This window comes from Lissotriton helveticus, chromosome 3_1, assembly GCF_964261635.1.
Source record: "Lissotriton helveticus chromosome 3_1, aLisHel1.1, whole genome shotgun sequence".
In the NCBI taxonomy this organism is placed as follows: Eukaryota; Metazoa; Chordata; class Amphibia; order Caudata; family Salamandridae; genus Lissotriton; species Lissotriton helveticus.
This window is the reverse complement of record NC_136061.1, coordinates 219,148,863-219,169,070: the sequence shown is the minus strand read 5'-3', so window position 1 is coordinate 219,169,070 and position 20,208 is coordinate 219,148,863. Positions and strand designations below refer to the sequence as shown.

The following is a 20,208-nucleotide window of genomic DNA, read 5'->3' as shown; positions in this document are numbered from 1 at the left end:
AGACTATGCAGCCCTGGTATTCAGTACCCCTACACTTGATAGTCCTGTCCGTCCGTAGGCTTCTGAGCAAACTTTGGGCCCTGCATTCATTCTTTATATAAATTAAGCACTAGGGCGAGGCCATCGCATTTGAGGAAAAAGGTGAAGAGGGGGAATTGATGACTAGGGGCATTAGCTTGCTATAAAGTAAGCACTATTTCATTAGTGATTCAGAGACTGCAACCTCTAGCGCCTTAGATAAACAGAAGGTAAGAGAATGATTTATGCAGGTCATTGTAAATTGGCTGCGTCCCCAGTGCCTCCTGCTGTGAGGGAGGTGCAGATGGAACCATGTTGAGGTGAGCAGTACCACAGCATGTGGACATTACTATATGAATATTTCAACTCAGTCCATGGGCCGCAGTCCTTTCAGCAGCCTGCTGCCTCTGCTTCCCCAAGACACAGGAATGTGGGCAGACACCAAGAGCCTCCTACTTGACTACCTTAGAGACTCTGAACATATAAACCCTTCGCCTCACCGAACCCTAAGAGCTTACAACCTCCATGCCCGCTCTCACATCCCATGGTTAAGTGCTCTACACAGGAGGCCTCTTTTCATAATCGTGTTTCACTTATGGACTTCCTTCATTCTACTTCGTCTGTATGGAATGGCGATGAAGGCACTGACTCTCAAGGCGCCAACAAGGCATTCCCTCAAGGTCCTTCAATTTCTGCAATCCTTTTTCATCTTTCTGTATTTCCTGGCAAGTTACTCCGAGGGATGCCACTTTCTCCCATCTGTTACATGTATCACTGTTTCAGTTTTAGACCAGTGGATATAGCTGCAGTGATGGCTAATGATGCTTCCTAGAAGATACATTCACTGTGTCTTAAGGATCCCCTGCTATTTAAAGTCCAAAGGCGCTTGAGTGCTCTTTATTCACGTTTAGCTGAATACCTGCCTCTGGTCTTCCGCTCCCATCTGCCACTGTCTTCAGTAAGCGACGCTCATGCCTAGGAGCAGTTGCCCCTTTTCCTCCTAATATTCCTGAGGGCTGTTTTTTTCTGTATCATCAGGAAAAATCCACCACTCCAAAATGGCTGCTGCCAAAACAATTTCCAGCTATGGTGCCATTCAGGTGGGTGGCTACTATTGGTGTCTGCATCACTTCAAGGACTAATCTCCCAAGTTGTAAGGGCAGGGCTGCTATGGCGGTCGTCTGCGGCTTCAGTGCACATTAGGGTATATCTTCTGAATGTTGCGTCTGTGATTGCCAAATATTTTGCTGCTGCTCCAGTGCAACATCTCCTTTCGCCTTCTAGGCCACGCCTTTAGTCGCAAGAAAACACAGCTCAATTCTTGTGGATGCATGCGCCACCAGCTCTTAAAGTTCTGCTAGGCCACAGTCATGTGTGCCCAGTGGTCAAAGTGTGGAAAAAAGTAGGGGAGCTGTGGGAGTAGAATCAGAGGGTGGGAAAAACCAGAGGATTGGATCAGTGGGCAGAGTCAGAGGTGTGGCCAGAATGCAGAAAAGATCCCAATTTTTAGAATTTGTTTAGCATTTCACTGACCAGTTACAATAATTATGTTATTTAATTCAACCAATGGATACACATGATTAATTAAGGTTTAATGTGAGTTATTATTATTAAAATACATTCACAAAGTGGGATGTTTCCAATCACAGGATGTCCCAAAGACTCTTAAAAGTAGAAGCACAAGCCATTTGTCTCCGAGCCATGCTGTTTCTGACATTAGCACTTCTCCCTTTTTCCACAAGAGCAGTTCAAACAAGAATGGCAAAATAACCTAGTTTGCAAATTTTTTCTATATAATTATGGCCCTGCCATATTTGCCACATAATACATCATTTTCATAATCTGACAATTATAACTAATAAATTGTTTGTAGTTGAAGCGGATCAAAAGTTACTAAAAAATGTGACTTGTGTTCCAGCGAAGTAGATGGCCCTTTGTAAAGGTTGACTGGTCACCTTTTTCACTACTGCATTTGTAAGTTACGCTGGTACTAATAAACCAAAATCTTTGCAGAGACTGTTATCATGTGTAAAAATGTCAATATAATAAAGTATCAGAAAATATACTGCATTACGCTGCAGCCTTTTTTTGCTGCAAAATATTGTCACCACTGTGGCATAATGTTGTCCTCCTTTGCCCCCAAAGCAGGCAGCACATTTTTGTTAAAAGTGCTTGTGCATGGAGCAGAAAGACTGTGAAGTTTGCAAACTTAGTTTGGTGTGCATGCAACACCTGCACTGCCGATCGCTGGTGAGTTGCAGAAACTACTGCTGAAACAAGGCTAATGGAGGTACCAATGGGTGATACGGACTGGCATCAGGGGCAGTGCTGGCTTTTTAGCACTGGTGGCGCCCTGTGCAACAATGCTTGTTGGTGGCCCCCAATGACAACCTCTCCCATGGATTCCCTCACAACCACACTTTAATAGTGCCCCTCATGTCTTCATAACCACACTCTCTCTCAGATGCATTTAATTTGATTCAGAGTGCCACTCCTACCAGTGTAGGGTGTTCGAGCACTTTACATCGCACACATTACACAGACAATCAATTATACATGTGTAAATCACTGTATAGGAAATGTTACATTAGACAAAGGACTGCAAGGTGTAGAAGTCACTTGACAACCATACTAGTAGGCAGTATAGTTTAATAGTGATTGGTCTGGAGAAACACAAACTCTGAATTTAAATTGTAATACCATGGTTGGCTATTCTCTACAATAATCAGATTTGATTTCTATCCAAATCAACACTTTTTGCAACATTAGGATATTCAAAGAGTGGGGGGAAAAACATAATGTCCTAATTTATACCTCGCAGTTTGCATGCAGCTCTTAGGTGACAGTTATTATCTCACTATTCTATGTTAGGATTTTAACTTATAAATTGCAAGTAACCCACTGACCTATTTACATTATGTGCACTTTGTGATCTGCTTAGTACATGTTCTTTGTAGCAGGCACATTAACTCTCTGCACTACCTTTCCATGAGTCAAAACTTCCACTAGACAAAACTCCCATCTCTCTCTAGGAAGAACATTAATTATTATTATTGTGACATTTTTATTGGTGCTGAACTTGCTGGAGGCCAGAAAGGAGGCAGCAAGCGCTTTAAAAACCATATGTACTTGCAAACAAGATGCCCCTACCCAAAGTCAGCACCCGGTGAGGTCACACTAGTCGCACTGCCATAGAGCCAGCCCTTCTCAAGGGTCCTGTGACCTCAGTGACATAGTCTATTGTTTTAGGGTATGCTGCTTCATAGGCCTGCCCGCAAGACTGGAGGTGAACTTCATGGATTGTGGTGGACAAGCCTCAAGGTTAACCCACACTGGTCATGAATGCTGAACCTGGTTCCCCAGTTCCAAATTCGGCAGCTCTGACCATAGTGCCACATCTTCTCCCCATACTGAGAGAAACTCGCACTGCCTTCAACTACAACCCAATTGTGCCCAGCTATAAACACCTGGATGCGAATCAATTCAAATTGCGCACTAGACAAGAGCAATATGCCGCCTAAAAAAAAAGTAACGAAATTCTGGAAAAAGCAAACACTCGTAGGGAATGCAAGATTAAGTAAAGCATGTGAAATGTAAGCAGAAACACCATGGTTACCTTAACGCTATTACACTCACTACTCCGGAATCAGTGAGTACTTTTGCCTGTAAAGTTAAGGACATGACTTCAGTGCCCAGAAGGAACCCATTTGAATGTCCATTACTTATGTCCTTACAAAACGTAAGCAGTATGGTTTAAAAATACCACATCCATGGACACAGAGCCGCTGTGACATTTTGTTTTCCAATCCATCCATCAATCAAGCATTGCTGTACCTCCAGGTTGGTACACTTCCCCACCCAGGGAAAACAATGCTGTTCAAAGAAAGACAAGAAAACAAAAGTAGATCTTCACTGGCAAACTCTGTAAAGTGGTGCTAATGTGTATGGGTATGATTAAAATCAATCTGGTCACTTTGCGACCACTCTGTCTTGCTGTATTTAGTTATTTTTTTCATGGTTTGAACCTTTTATTCCAGAAGATGCACTTTGGAATAGAAAAATGTCAGAAAAAGAAGACATTCCAGCAAAAGTGTTTTTCTTTTTTGGGTCCATTTCACAGGGGATCAAATAAACGAAAGGAGGAAAGAGAGGGTAAGAACCGTTTCTTGAGTCATGGCTTTCTGTAAGTGAGGAGGAGCTAAACAGAAAGAGAGGGAATAAGAGGAAGAAAGAGAGTGGGGGCAGCGCCCAGGGGCGGCTCCTCTGAAATGGCAGAGGAGCGTCTCCCCACTGCTTTCAACAGTGCAGAAGCAAAAACATAAAATGATAATGACTCTCAGTTGTTATTTTATGCTTGGCTGCTGTGTGGGCAGGCAGGTGGGCGTGGCTGCTCTGCTCTGCGAGCAGGACAGTGGAGGAGTGTTTTGCCCAATCCTAAAAGTGCACAGTACCTGTTTGGTGGGCACTCACAGGCCGGCCAAACCAGTCATGCTCACTGTCCCACTTCTCCATGCAGGCTTCATTACAGCCTTCATGGAGAACATGGCTACCTCTACAGCCTCTGGCTGAGCGCTGTGTCACGGTGCTCAGACCAATCACAATGCTGTAATGGCAGCGTTTTGAATAGCTTTGGGGAGGGAGCCTGGCTGCCTCCTTCCTGTACCTGAAATCGGAAGCAGGAGCAGCGATGCAGGACCGGACAGCAGCAAGGTAAGTGATTTTTTTCACATTTTTTCCCCTCCCTCTCGCAATCACAACCCCCGTGTGACCTCCCTCCCCCTGAAACCCTGGCAACTGCTCCTGCCCACACCTGCAACCCCCTCTGCCCACCCCCCTACCTGCGAGTCATACCGGCTGCTACTGCGGCAGAGCAGAGCAGAAGTGGACGCTGTCCTTGTCTTCTCTGGGCAAGAAGGAAAAGACAGAGTCCTTTTCTTTCTCACTCAGCCTACGTGCCCATCCGTAGGCCTTGGCTATTTCTGCCGTCCTGGGATGCATGCTTAAAATAAAAAAGTAGGGGAACGGAATCTATTCATTTAAAGAAGTAGGGGCACGCCATGGCCTGCTGATCCCGCCCACTTTGACCACTGTGTGTGTTTCAGGCCCAATATTTTAGTGTTTCACTGTGTTGGATGTGGAAGGGTGCAATGATCTGGCCCCATCCCTACTGGAGGCCAATTTAACTTTCCTGGCAAGTCTGAAGCAGTGGCTGTGTCCACAATGAATTGTTCATTGAGTTATGTGCTCTGTAGAGTAGCATCAGAAACCTCCAAAGTGTCCATGAAGTAACACAATATGTTGTTCGTTTTGTAACGTGCTGTCTTGAACCCATGATTCAGAACCACCGTGGAGTTTGCAGAAGACTTTAAGTGAGATCAATAATCGCAATATTGATGAGCATTAATTAAGGCACGGAAGCGCAGTTAATACATCAAAAGCTGGTCATTTCAAATAACTGTTAAAACCCTCTCCAATAAATCATGTTGATCAGTCAAATAATAGTTCAAATCACATAAGAGGAGGCATGTGTTCAGTGAAAATATATTGATGTAGATATAATCATTTTACAAGGATGTACAAACCTAATACAAACAAGCAATACATTAATAATATATTAAAAATGTTCTCGCATACCTATGGGTACGGATAAACAGGACAAATGTATTAATATGAGCAGGTATCTTTTCAAAGAGGAGTTTGACAGGTAAGGTCTTTTGGCACAGCTGTTGGCTAGTGAGTTCATGAAATGCCAGTTCCTGACAGGGGGACTCTGGGCAGTGAATGCCACTGAGTTGGTTGCAGAAATTACCAATGAGAACAGGAGTGCCAAGGCCCCCTCATCAGGCTGTAGGTGAGGCATGGTTGGCGGTCGGATGCTGTAGAAAGCTCCGAAATAAGGCTTCCTGAAGAAAAAGAATCTACTTAGTGCTTTGTAATCTGTGTAATTGGAAATATTCTAATAATAAAAGATAAAGTTTATCAGCAAGTCAGGAGTGAGATCCAGCTGTGTAATTCACCCCGTCAGTCCTGTTCTCACCCCCGCTCTTCTCCTTGCAGGAAGCCTGGGACCACGTCCTGAAATGCAAACCAACTATGAGGCCAAACCGTGGCTTCGTGCAGCAGCTGTCGCGATGGGAGGAGGTGGTCCATGGAGCAGTCATCACCGACATCTCAGACCCGCTGTTTTAGGAATAGTGGAGCTATTAGAAAAAAATACAAAATAAAAGGCATTTAGTAAGTGAAGATGATCTGATTGCAGCAGTGTTTTCTTTTGTTCTTTGCCTTTCGTTATGTAATATTGTTATATATGGCTTCCATTAGAAGACCTCTATCATGAACAATCAGGTATAAATCACTTGTGTGTCTAACAACCGTGGGTGACAAATTTTGTGACGTCACAAGGGGTTCCGCCACCTCGCCAGGGCTTCAAGAGACCTGTACATGGCACGGAATGGAGACTGGCGGTGTTGCCTCCCTTCTTCCACTTCTCCTGGGTTTCCACCAGCCTGAGGGAGGTGGGAGAACATAGGCCATGCTGTGCCTACACTAACCACATTCTCCCCCATCAGTGCTGGTCTGTGGTGACCCTCAACGAGAGGTGACAACACCCTGCGTCTCTCTGAGCCCGTCACGCTGAGCTTGCACCTGTTGGCATGGATGAAGCGAGAAGGCACAGAACTGACAGAATGTTGGGCAGGTGGCTGCCAGGAGGCCAGCGATTTGTTTTATGCTCTCATTTGGATGGGAGAGGGTTATTTTCAAAAGGGTGGTGGAGGTGGGTAGCAGAAGGCCAGGTATTTATTTTCCAACGAGGTTGGGTTTGGGGGTATATGCTGAGGGTTGTGGGTAGTTGGTAGGAGGCCAGCTTTCTTAAATGTTTGAAGAGCAGGACATGTTACGTGTGGCTCCCCCATTACTCATCTGACCCTAGGTATATGTTGGAAGTAGGGGCAGATGATTTCGGGAGCCATATATAACATATCATTATAGATGGAAATTGGGGAATAAAGGGAATGTTTTTTTACTTCAGGATTCTGAGTGACTTCATAGACATTCCAAGCTTTGTTTTCTTTGCCTATCAGAAACCCTCGATGAAAAATCACAGTTACCCATTCATAATTCTATATATATTATTTTATTACTCTACTTGCCAAACACCCAGGAGCGGCAGGTAAGAGGGGTGGGTTTGGGGATGCGACAGACGACGACGGAAAATTATTTATTTTTTATTTTTCCCTTGTTGTCGCCTGTCACACTGCAGGCTATTGTAAAACATACCAGACCTATAGTAACCCCTTCCATGCTCATGACGAGCTCAGCTCGTCATGCAGTACAGTGCTCCTGTGCTCATGACGAGCTGAGCTCGTCATGACCACACCCGTTTTTATTGCTGTCCAGCACAGCAGGGGATTCGCTCTAGCAGCGATGCGGTTAATATATAAATTACCTGTTGTTTTTTGTTTTCACTGCTTCTCCAGGAAACTGGCTATGACGAGCCCAAGTGTGACCAGGATACAACCCTAGAATATAGGAGAAGTAGGAAAGAGTTCTCCAATACAAAAAGGGAACAGGAAAAAACAATGGAGAAAATCGAGTACTCTAACACACATCAACCAAAACGTGACTGAGCAAAGCTAGGTTTAAACTAGAATGAAATGACAAGGAGTAACCTTACAACACAACAAAGTTGCTAGGCAAGTTGTTCCTGGCTGACTCAGCCTAAATGGCCCCAAGAACGTTTCCACGCTACCTCTTCCCTGACCAGTGTCTGACCGCCACTGCTAACCAGTGCCTCAGCCACTACAGGCCAGTTCTCCAGTGAATCCACTGCTCTGTTGTTGTTCTTATTTTACAACCACAGTGCTTTACTGGCAATGATCCTTCCATGCCTGTGGTTGCAAATCTCGAATACTGACCGAGCTGAGGATGGATCCTTGCAGTAACCTCCTCCTACCAAACATCCCACATGCTAAGAGTTCAGAAGGTTTGTTGGGAAACCTTTGATGGAACTCTTTCCCCAGTCTAAGGTCATGCATAAATAATGCTGATTCCCATGAACTGCATGAAATTTCATATCCCTTCCACCCAATGAGCTGCTGCAATTTTCCCTTTCTGATTCAAGAATCTCCAACTAAGGTTTTCTTTGAAGCACTATCACCGGAGGAGGTTTTCATTCCAGGGTGTAAACTGGTTTGACTCCTGAAATATGTACCACTGGATGCATACACCACACTTTTAGGAAGTTGTAATCTCAGAGCTGCTACTCCCACCATCTTTACCACTCTAAAAAGGCCCAAAAAAGAGGGGCATGAATTGTGGATGTGTATTAGCAATATGTAAGTGTTTTTTTAGGTTAGCCAATCCTTGTTTTCCTGACTTTATTTCGGGGCTGGTCTTTAATGACTATCTGCAAATCAGTTTTGGACAAAGTTTGCCTTGACTAATTGTACTACTGCCATCTTGTGTGCTTCTTGCATTCTTTGTAACAAGGACTTTACAGAGTGGACTAATTTGGATCTTAACTGGGCAGCCCATATCCCTAGGTCAATTGAAAACAGAAAAGTGGAGAGTAGCCGGTAGATATGTGTATGGAATTTTAGCGAACTTAGTCACTTTCCCCATGTATGAGAACAGTCTGCAAAAAGCAGCAAAGGAATTGGTCTAGTGCCCGTTCATTCTACCCATATGTCTGAGGGTGGTGGCTGGTTTATTTGAAATTGATTGTTCCTAGTTTGTTCAACAGCTCAATCAAGCTGGAGGTGAATTGAGCTCCCATATTTGTAATAATTATTTCTGGTGATCCACACAGGTTAACAATCTCTCTTAAAATATTATCTGCATATGTGGGGCATGATTACTGTTTCTCTAATGTGAAGAACAGAGACATTTTTGTGACCACTACCGCCATAATGGTGGTCACACCTCGAGAGGGAAGCAGATCTACTACAAAGTGCATGAGAGTGTGAGATCATGGTTGGTTGGGAACTGGGAGAGAGTCTACCAACCCATAGATGTTCCATGAGAAACTTAGCTTACACACAGTACCAATATTCTGAAGTTATTGTTCAATTGCCTTTCACTTTTTGTGGCCACCAGAACATGTGCTCTTGTTATTTTGTTTTCCTAATTCTTGTGTGGATTGCTATTTGCATATCGTAAAAGAGAGAGAGAAATATCTGTTGTGGACCTCTTTCCAGGATATACAGTGTTTGTGGGTTGAAAGACCATCTTTAAACTCTCTGTCCTTTCAATTCACCCGATATGGCTGCGCCTGTATTCTGTTCAGTAACTCAGAAGCCTCGTCTTTATGTACAGATTGGATCTCCAACATTGAAGGGCTAAGTATGACACACTCATCTCCATTCCCGTTCCGATACAAGGCATCCACCTTCCCATGTGTTTTTTCTGATTGATATGTGATTTCATAAGAGAACCTAGAGAAACATAGTGTCAAACTGATATGTCAAGTTTATCATTGATTTAACAAATTCAAGAGTTTTGTGATCAGTTCAGACAATTTATGCATTGCTCTTTCATAATAATCCATAAAAGCCTCCTTAATAGCCAACGACTCAAGATCATATATCATGTAATTTCTCTATCAATATTAAAGTTCTTGAGCAATAGTCTACAGGATGCAATTCATCTGTGAGAGGGTGTCTATGTGAAAGGATGGCCCCATTTGCAAAAGCTGAGGCACCAGTTTCTACAATGTACTGTCTGTTTAAATCGAAATGTCTGAAAATAGGCGCCAACGTAAAGGCTTCTATCAAAAATTAGAATGTCTCTTTTGCTCTGTACACCATACAAAGCTTACCCCTATCTTTGTTAGCTGGGTTATTAGTGGGGCAACGACTGAAATTGGATTTGCTTGATATTCAGGGGTTAAGGCTATTCTATGACTACAGTCACTTTTCCTGGATCCATTTTCCCTCCTGATATTGTTATTACAAATCCTAAAGAAGACATGGAGAAGGACTGAAAGCAACATTTTCCCAGTTTGGCATATAAGGAGTATCTTCTATTCTGAGTCTTTGTAGAACCTCCCTCACACACTGTCAACGTTCTGATAGCAAATTCGAAAATATCAAGATGGTATCTAAATATCTGATATGCTGCTGGTGCCTTACAGAGGCCAAAAGGCTTAAGTGTTCAAAATGGCCATATCTTGTGTTGAACACCGTCTTTTACCCATCACCCTTTGTAGATTAAACCAAGCTGTAGTAGGCTCCTCTTAAATAGAATTTGGTGAACACTTCAGCTGCCATAACTTAATCCAACAATACACAGACAAGATACAGTGGATAATGGTTACTTGGTTAATGCTCTGTAATAAATAAATGGTCTATAGGTTCCATCTGGTTTAAGAATGAAAAATATAGGTGCACTTGCTGGAGAGATGGAATTATATATAAATTATTTCTTTAAATTCTCATACAAATTCCTTTAATTCTTGATCTTCCTTCACTGTGAGGGTTTATATGTTGCCATGAGAAATATTAGTTCCCAGTATTAGATCAACTTAACAGTCATAACTCTTAGGTGGAGGTAATGTATGAGCTCCTTTTTGTCTAAAGACATCAGTGAAGAACTCTGAAGGTTCCGGTATCTGATTCTCTGTGTCTGTCTCTGATAAGAGAAAATGCCCTAATGGCTATGTACTTTGAAGACCCGGACAGGGAAAACAATGATTACGACAACATTCAGATGTTAGTGAAATGTGGTGCATGGAAGCACAGCCACATAAAGCCCGAAATCCCAGTAAATGAAGGAGCATCAATCGGATAAAACCAAAGAGCTTCAGTATGACCTATTTCGATGGCCAACATCACTTTTCTCTTCACATGCATACAAGTCTTAGCATGACACATCTGTTCTATGAAGAAAAAGTAGTCTCCACTACCAAGTAATGCAATAGTTTGCGATAGTCTCAACGCTGGTTTTGGGGTCGTCTGTAGTCATAGCCACTGCTGTTCAGGCTACTAGGGTGTTGTCAGTTCGTAAGAATGAACTATATCCACTATTGGGCCGTGTTTCAGAAATGGTTCTGGAAAAGGGTTGGTCCCCTGGGAATGTGACCTGGTGCTAATACTTCAATTCCTTCAAAAGGGGTTTATCTTGGGTTAATCACCTTCCACCTTGACAATTCAATGGGTACCCATCAGGACCCATAGAAAACGCTGAGGTGGTTTACACTCAATTCAAGCTTTAACTTCCTTTCTTCTTAAACATTGATGTTTGGCCCAGCCTCAATGTAGAGGGACTCCCCCTTAGGGGATCATCCTCTTGTGTTTTATGTGCATCAGTTAGCTCCCTGTGAGCCTCTGGATGCCTTATATTTCAATCTTTAAGACCTATAACCCCGGTCAAAAGTTTAGGAAATTTGGAATCCTAGGTTGTTCTGGCTCCATCCCTTTGTGTCTTTCAAGATAATATGGCTCATCGTCTGGACCAATGGGTCATCCTTATGCTTTTCTCCAAATTTTACAGAGGATGAAGTTGTTTTCCTGGTCCTCTATCCTAATCCTATCACTCTGGAAGAAACATATTTGCACTGGTTAGATGTTTGAAGAGATGTGTGCATTTATTTCCTTAGGGTTGCCTCTTTCTCCCAGTATTAATTATACTTGCAGCCGCGGGATCCATGGGCTGGTGGGGCTACGCCCCTACGCCCCAATGGACGCACCGTGGCTGCCAGTATGATAACCTGTTCACAAACTGTGCCCCTGTAGGTAAGGGGTGAGCTCCTTCTACCTCTACTCTGAGCTGCTGTGTGAAATCAAGCACTTCTAGTATTCTCAATTTCTCAGCAATGGAGCTACCTCAACAAATTCTGAGATGTTCTACTGGTGGCATGACCCCTTTGCGGGATGAGGCACAGCTAGTCTCTCTCACAGACATTTGTGTGGGAGCTACTTGGGCTGTGCCTTCGACATTTTGTGTCTTATTACAAAAGGGGTCCTCATTTTCAGAATCACTATGGCACTATAATTCTGTCCACTGTTTCTGGTTCAGAGACATCATAAAACAATTCTCTCGGTATTGGGTTTTGTGATTGGTTTCCTCTCTCTGATTTTCTTTGCCAAACCTGTGTCTTAGTTTGGTTATATTCTCTAAAGTAGGAATGGGGACGATGATGAGAAATGAGAAGTGGCAAGATAATATTCAGATTACTTTCTGTAATCCCCTTCCTCCAAATGTCTCTTCTTAGGAGGATGGAAGGATTATGGGCCCTTATATTAGTTAGCATTGAAGAGGCAGGTCACTGTCAAGTTGAAATGCTGTAGCCAATGTCCAGATCTCACAAAGATTCTGCTAAAAAACCAATGACCTCACACGTCTACTGTCAGATGACCAGTGCACAGTATCAGAGGCACTGGGGCTGTGTCATGATCCCTTTTTGTTCATGTGCGATGCATACGTTAATGCAGCACACACATTAAGACAAATCTCTGTCATAATACAGGCCTGACAAAGTTAATTAGAAAAACAAGCATTGGCAATGCCAATAGGTCTGGTTTACAAATGACCTAAAAATCCATGTACGTTAACTACTGCTTCCTCCTGTCTGTGCTGTTGCCAGAGGAAAACATAAATTCTTCTAGTTATCTATTACATTTTAATATGATTACACTGACTTGCCTGCCCCTTAAATTTCAAGCACAGGCAGCTGGACAAATAAACAAAATGGTCACAGCTGTGTCCAGAGCAAGCACTTTTTTGTGGAAGCACACAGCTTATGCCAATTAGAACATGTAATCAAGACTCCCAACATGTGGGAGCAGCCAAAGCCAATCTCTTGATGGTTCTCACATAATTGTCCGGCGACAGCTGAGCTGGATGTCGAGCCAGACCATATAAATCAGTACAAGGAGAGGGTGGGTCAGTGAAGGGGGCAGGGCTTCATGCTGAGAACTGCCCCCACTAACCCTCTCCTGCCAAAAAACAAGCATTTGCAATGCAATCAGTCTCTCATTCGTGAAAGTTAGAGCTATTTGCACTGTAAATTATATTGTTTTTACTTCTGTTTTTGTTGTAGTGAAGTGGATGTATGTTGTTTGTAGTGGAATTATTTGGTTTAAATTGGAATTGTTAGTTGGGGAATTGTGTGGGGTGGAAATGTGTTCTGCGTAGTGTATCTGTGTATTGAAAATATGTGGTATGGTGAATAGATGGGGTGACATCTGTATAAAATAGATAGAAAGTAAGATTGAGAGTCTTAGGTAGTTTGTGTATAAAGTGTTGAATGAACTCCAGATAGAGTAGTAGAAAGAGTGTGTGAGAAAGAGACAATCAAGGGGAGAGAAGGTTATAGATGCATAAAGAGTCTGTGCTTGTGTACGCAGAAGACCCCGAAAGAAGCGGAAGAGAGTGTGTGTTTGCGGTTTGTATTTTTAGAAAATCTGTGGTAAAGAAACTGCTGAAAGACCTGAAGTGAAGCAATATGAGAAATTCAGGATCAGTGCGTGTGCAATGGAATTATGTGGAAAGTAATTATGTCGTATTAAATGTAGTGGACTTATGTGTAGTGGTTTTGTGTGTTGTGGAGTAGCATGTATTGCGTGGAATTATGTCGCTTGGTGTTGAATTATATGGCATGAAGTGGAATTGTGTGGTGTGGATTTGATGTATGTGGTGTGTAGTGAAATTATGTGTTGTGGAGTGGGATGGAATGGAATACTATGGAGTTAAACTGTGTTGTGTGGCATTGAGTGAAATTATGTTGAGCTGATTTATGTGTCATGGTGTGGAGTGTATTTATGTGGAGTGTTGCTATGTGGCATGGAATAGATTTATGTGGAGGGTAATTATGTGTTATAGAGTGGAATGTAATTATGTTTTTTGGTATGGAATTGTGTGCTGTTGAATTGTGTAGTGTGGCATTGTGTGGAATTGTGTGGCATGGTGTGCAATTAAATTGAGTGTAAATATGGGACACGTTGCGGAGTTGAATTTTGCTGAGTGTAATTATGTGTTTTGGAGCTGTCTGGCTGTATGTGGCGTGCAATTATGTAGTTTGGAGTGTGCAGTTTTGTTGAGTGCTGTGGATTTATGGTGGGGGAAACTGCAGCTTTAAAACCACACAATAAACCTGGTGACATTTTTGATCAACCAATCAATCAGGGGAATTGTAAGTGCACTACTCACCTGTGAGGGTCTCAAGGCGCTGAAAGGGGCGAAGGGGTCTGCAGATCTGTTAGCCAAAGAGCCAGGTCTTGAGGGTCTTCCTGAAGGTGTTTTAGTTCAAGTTACATATTGAGCTGTTACACATATCACGTACTGCCTTCAAACGACTTCCCTTCTCACCCAGAAGAGATCCTGTGTTTTTACTGCAATTCCCCTTTACTTTAAATCCTGGGTACCATTGCATCATCGGCACAAAGGCACGCAATCAAAAATCATGTCAGAGGTGAGAGCACTGGAAGCCTTCATTCCACTGAGGTCTGGGCCATCAGGGAGAATACGGGCAGTAGAATATGTGAAAACAAAATGATTGTAAATATGTCAATATGGCACTTCGATGGGGACTAATCTTCCGCGGCCCGTCCAGAAAGTGTCTCGACTCCCACTGAGACTATTGTCAAGATAATAAAGTGAAACTCACAGGAAGACGATTAGGTCACGTGATAGGAAGTCATCAAAGGCAACATACTTCACAGACATGAAGGCCCTTGAATGTTTAATTCCTTCCTGGATATAAATGCGTTCATTGTGACCTCAGCACCAGTAGTATGTGAAGCCTATCTGCTCGCGCAGAACTAACCACATAAGACAAAGTCGGCTATTTATTTATTCCATGGTCCTTGACTATGCCAAGCACGTGATAGAAGCCATTTCATGTCTCCAGTGTTGTGAAGGGTCCTATGAATCACCACACAGCGGGAGTGTAACGTTCCTTGTCAGTCAAGAACACTGAATTGTCATATCCGTGGGGAAGTGCACAAATATGAGCCATTTTCACAGGGTGGTTGGTGAAGTTAATACTTTTATTTATACAAAATCATTTTCCATTACAAGACAAAATATATTTAAAACGGCTTGCTTTGCGAGTACTTATTTCAACAACGTGAGCCTCCACATACATAAGTTTCAGAAAATCTTGCAAAAACACAGAATAGTTTTTTAAGTAATTTGTAAAATAAGTACACTTGGGATATTTGGAAATCAAGAAATCATATATAGATCTCCGCATCCCTCAGCTCGTGATTTAATTCTGCGTAAACTCGATCGATCTCTTTATTAATGCCTCTCACACATTTCTCCCTTTCTAACCAAGAAAGTGGTTTTTACTGTCAGTAAAGTAAATTCCTTTAAGCGCTGAGGCAGAATTAACTGTGTACCTCCGCACCTTATTCTAGCTAGAATATGTAACTACAGGGACAGGGACATAATTCTTCAAACTGCGTGCTCCTACCCCCCCTACGAAATTTGAAAACTCTACAATCACATTCTTTCCAGACTTTACAGTCAAGGTCCAGAAAATGAGGACATCCTTTTTGGAAGTAAAAAGAGCGCTTTGTGAAAAGAATATCTAGTATGCAATGATCTTTCCTGCAAAGCTGCGAGGGACGTCAGATGGAAAAGTTTGGTTCTTTTCGTCTCCAGAGGATGCTTGGGACTGGCTTGAAAGATGGCAAACCCATGGTCCCCAAAAAAATTACTCTTCACAGCGACAAGCGCAGGGACTGGTTGGTTGTCGTGATGCCCTCAAACTCAGAGAAGGTCCTCAGTAAGACACATGCCAACTTGAGTCACATGACTGTGTAGTGATTCTCGGATGATGCTGTTCCCCAAAGTTGTTACTGCAAAAACAACAATGATGGACAGAATGTGGATCAATGTCACACATTCACCCCAGTCAAAAGATCTGGGCCCAAATCCATCGTTTTTCCACTCCACACCACCCTGGGTTAGACAATGGCGATATGCAAATCAGCGCTGACCCTGTGCCCCATGGGAACAGTCCAGTCCGAACTACAAAAGCCATGTCCTTCCCAGAACGGAAACAAGCATCCGAGGACCGGCCCGGTTTCGAGGTAACACCTCTCATCAGCCCGGCTGTTTCCGTTCTGGGAAGGACATGGCTTTTGTAGTTCGGACTGGACTGTTCCCATGGGGCAACAGGGTCAGCGCTGATTTGCATATCGTCATTGTCTAACCCAGGGTGGTGTGGAGTGGAAAAACGATGGATTTGGGCCCAGATCTTTTGACTGGGGTGAATGTGTGACATTGATCCACATTCTGTCCATCATTGTTGTGTTTGCAGTTACCGCTCTAAGTGTACTGGGGATGCTCAGACGTGAGTCCCAGACACTCCACACCACTGGAATCAAGCTAGCCGGGCTGATGAGAGGTGTTACCTCGAAACCGGGCCGGTCCTCGGATGCTTGTTTCCGTTCTGGGAAAGACATGGCTTTTGTAGTTCGGACTGGACTGTTCCCATGGGGCAACAGGGTCAGCGCTGATTTGCATATCGCCATTGTCTAACCCAGGGTGGTGTGGAGTGGAAAAACGATGGATTTGGGCCCAGATCTTTTGACTGGGGTGAATGTGTGACATTGATCCACATTCTGTCCATCATTGTTGTGTTTGCAGTTCCCCAAAGTTGTAGCTGGGTGCTGTGAGAGGCCACCTGGGTCTCAGCGGAGAAGCTGTTCTTTGCCAAGTAAATTGGTTCTGGGGTCCCGGGGGGCATATACTATTAATTGCTGGACCTATGGGATCTTTACTGTTATTGTGCCTTTTTTTTACCTTAGTTCACCATGTGAAATAGGCCGATTGTTGCCTGGGAGGGTACAAACATCGCTACATGGGTGTTTAAGACTTGAGTTGGGGTACACCAAGATCTTGGGCTTGGGTTGATGGGCCGTGTTCCCCTATACAAGGTTCGATGGGGTTGGGCACACAGGCGCTCTGCACGGTTGGGGGGTGGGCAGTTTGGAGTCCATGTTGCAGGGAGGCAGGGAGGGGGGGAGGGCTTGGGTGATTCCCCAAGGATCTGTTGTTATGTTGTTCAATGTTTATTACGATGTGCAGTGATATTACTTGACAGTGCAAGATAGGTACATAACCTGACAGTAGACCGTCCAACATTAGGCAGTGCAATCTACTTGACCATATTGTTGCTCTTTCCACATGTAATGTGGGTCATGACGACTTTGCATATGCGTGTGATCCGGGGCCAGAGCCTCATAATGCATTTCATGAATGGCCAGAAACCAGGAACAGCCTTCACGGCTAAGCCAATTTAAACTGCTTTTGTGGAATCTCAATGGGCTAAGGGATAGAATAAAGAGGGGAATTGTCCTGTAATACTTAAAGAGACAGGCCAGTGACGTGGTGTTATTGCTGGAAACCCACATACATGGTTCCTCATACTGCGTCTGAATAGATGGAGGTACATGCTGGTGGCGCTAGAGGGGTGGGGATCCTTCTACGTAATTCCTCCCCCTTTCAGGTCCAATCTGTTGTACGCCACCAACTGGGCTGATTCGTAACGCTGACGGGCACAAGGGAGGGCAAAGTACTTAATATTACTTCACTATACATCCCACCCAGGCTTCACCTCCCTACCCTGACTGATTTGGGAGCACATCTGCTCAATTTGCCGGAGGGGAAGTCGCTACTTGGGGGTGACTGTAATGCTGCATTGAATGGGGGTGTGGACAGAATACCATCAAAACCGGAAGAGACGGCTGGGAGAGTACTGGGAGATTTTTTAACAGCAATAGGTTTTTGGTATGTTTGGAGAGCATACAATCCGTCCTCCCTCAAACACACCTTTCACTCAGGTGTGCACAGGAGTTTATCTCGTATAGATGATACATTTTGTAGAACGGATCAGCTCTCCCTGTTTAGAGAGGTGGGACACCTCCCTAGAGGCATCACTGATCATTCTCCGGTGGTAGTTACATATGGAGATACCCCCTCGGACAATAGACGTGAGTTGGCGCTTAATCCCTGGGATTTGCAACTCCCCACAATTCGGTAAGGACTAATTGAGACAACAGAAAGTTCCTTTTTAGGTCTCGCCTGTCGATGCGCATGCGCATCGAGCAAGCGAGACTATAGGGGCTCATCCAGACTTTATCTAACTTGCAAGGAATCGTGGCGATTCCTTGCAGTGCCCGTGACTTTTAAGCTCAATGCGCATGTGCATTGAGCTTAAAAGCGCGTGCACATGCCCCCAGCCGCCTGCCTTGCCTACTCTCTCTCACAGCCTCCCCCAGCTCCGCCCCCTCACTACTTGATTGCACGGCCGCTAGGCCGTGCCTCCCCTACTCTCCTCCCCCCTCCTCCTCTCCTCCCCTGCCTGCCTGCCGCTAGGCCGTGCCTCCCCTACTCTCCTCCCCCCTCCTCCTCCTACTGCCGTGTCGCACCTCTCCCCTCTCCGCCCCCTCCCCTGCCAGCCGTGTTACGGTGAAAGGCTTGTTTTTTTACTTAGCAAAGAGAAAGAATTCATGCACTGGGATTTTTGGGGGCGCACTTGTACAACTACCTGAAAAGCGAGCAGTGAAAACACGTTAACTCCGCGTGCTTTTGGAGCAGTATGAAAACTTAACTCGAAATACATTCTAAATGCCAGCAGTAGCCTTGCAACCCTAACCCCTCCCGCAAACATAGAGCTAGCAAGGAATCTACAATGGCAGAGTAAAAAGGGCCCAACCCGACCCGACTCAGCCGCTAGAAATAATAAAGAGCGAACATGAGATACATTGTGGAGCTGTAATACTGCAAGGACGTGAATGACCGCACGTAAACCCGGCGGCCATTTTGAATCTACAGCTACGTCAATTTCCTAGGGAAGCCGCCCGCAAGCCCCTCCCCTGCCCCAGTCACAAGCCCTGCACGCCTACTCCTCGTGTATCGGTTGCTGTTGTCGGCGATCTTCATGAGCCTTTCAGCCAATCGCACAGCAGTTCACGCCTGCTTCTCGTGAGCCAGCAGGGCCTTTTTGGCTTCCCATTGGCTGCGATACTCACACCGTCTCCCAGTGCACGGACCTAGTCGTCTCTCATTGGTTGTCTTCACTCTCACTGCTGTAGCATTTACGAATCACGCATGCCCCTCGTGCACAGTTTACCAGCTCCCCGACTTCACCATGTATTGTAAACAGCAAAACTTGGCACAGACTGTACATCCTTTGACTCCAAAAAATATTAATACGCAACCCAGCCTGTTAAAACTGGTTTGTTGAAATAAATGTGTTGATGATACTTAAGAGGCAACTCTGTTTTCGACCCATTTCTTAAGGTATTTTCCAGGACATACATAAACTACTCACCCAAATAAAATGTCAAGCTGTGTTTACATGGGAAGCTTTTTATTTTGCTCTAGGCTAACTTCAAAGTGTCAGCGTTTATAGGAAAGAGGAATGCAGTATACTTGCTCCAAAGAGCCTGCTTGTGCCTTTAAAAAAAAAAAAAAACCTCACTCACCCTCAACCCCTCACCCTCACTCACCCTCACTCACCCTCACCCACCCTCAACCCCTCACCCTCAACCCCTCACCCTCACCCTCACTCACCCTCACTCACTCACCCTCACTCACCCTCACTCACTCACCCTCACTCACCCTCACTCACCCTCACTCACCCTCACTCACCCTCACTCACCCTCACCCACTCTCACCCTCACTCACACTCACCCTCACTCACACTCACCCTCACTCACCCTCACTCACCCTCACTCACCCTCACTCACCCTCACTCACCCTCAACCCCTCACCCTCACACAGTGCAATAGGTCTCGGAGCATTTGAGTTAGAGCTTTTAGAAATGTTTATGGCTTTTTTTTTTAATTCTTTAGCATTGGCTACAGGAAACAAAAATGCTTAAGATTTACAAAAAAACCCATAAACAATTCTAAAAGCACTAACTCTAATGCTGCAAGACCTATTGCATTTCCAATGCTTGTTTTTAAAGTCAGCCTCCACGTTGTGGGGGGCATATAAAACAGTGGTTAGGGGACAGGGAGTATCCATGGTTGCTGGATATAAGAAAGAAAAGCAAAAACAGCTGCTTACCCTACGAGTTGAAATAGCCCAATTGGAGGAAGAACAAGTGATTTCAGTATCCCTCAAACTCAAACATAAATGATTCCTTAAGAAGTAGGAATATAGAAATATCGCCGAAGAGGCGGCTAAGGCTCACTACCGGGCCACGCAGTGTCGGATTTATGAGATAGGGGA

The 20,208-nt window shown here is 44.3% G+C and overlaps 1 protein-coding gene across 4 annotated transcripts in view; it reads left to right on the top strand.

Moving 5' to 3' along the window:
* Positions 1 to 6,266, top strand: part of STYXL1 (serine/threonine/tyrosine interacting like 1) — a 299,858-nt gene extending 293,592 nt beyond the window's left edge. For all 4 annotated transcript variants that reach the window (XM_078679636.1, XM_078679638.1, XM_078679639.1 and 1 more), the window contains one exon: positions 6,076 to 6,266. In XM_078679636.1, coding sequence (XP_078535762.1) covers positions 6,076 to 6,207 — 132 coding nt within the window. In that variant the 3' untranslated portion in view covers positions 6,208 to 6,266. The remainder of the gene's footprint in view (positions 1 to 6,075) is intronic.
* Positions 6,267 to 20,208: the final 13,942 nt, after the last annotated feature.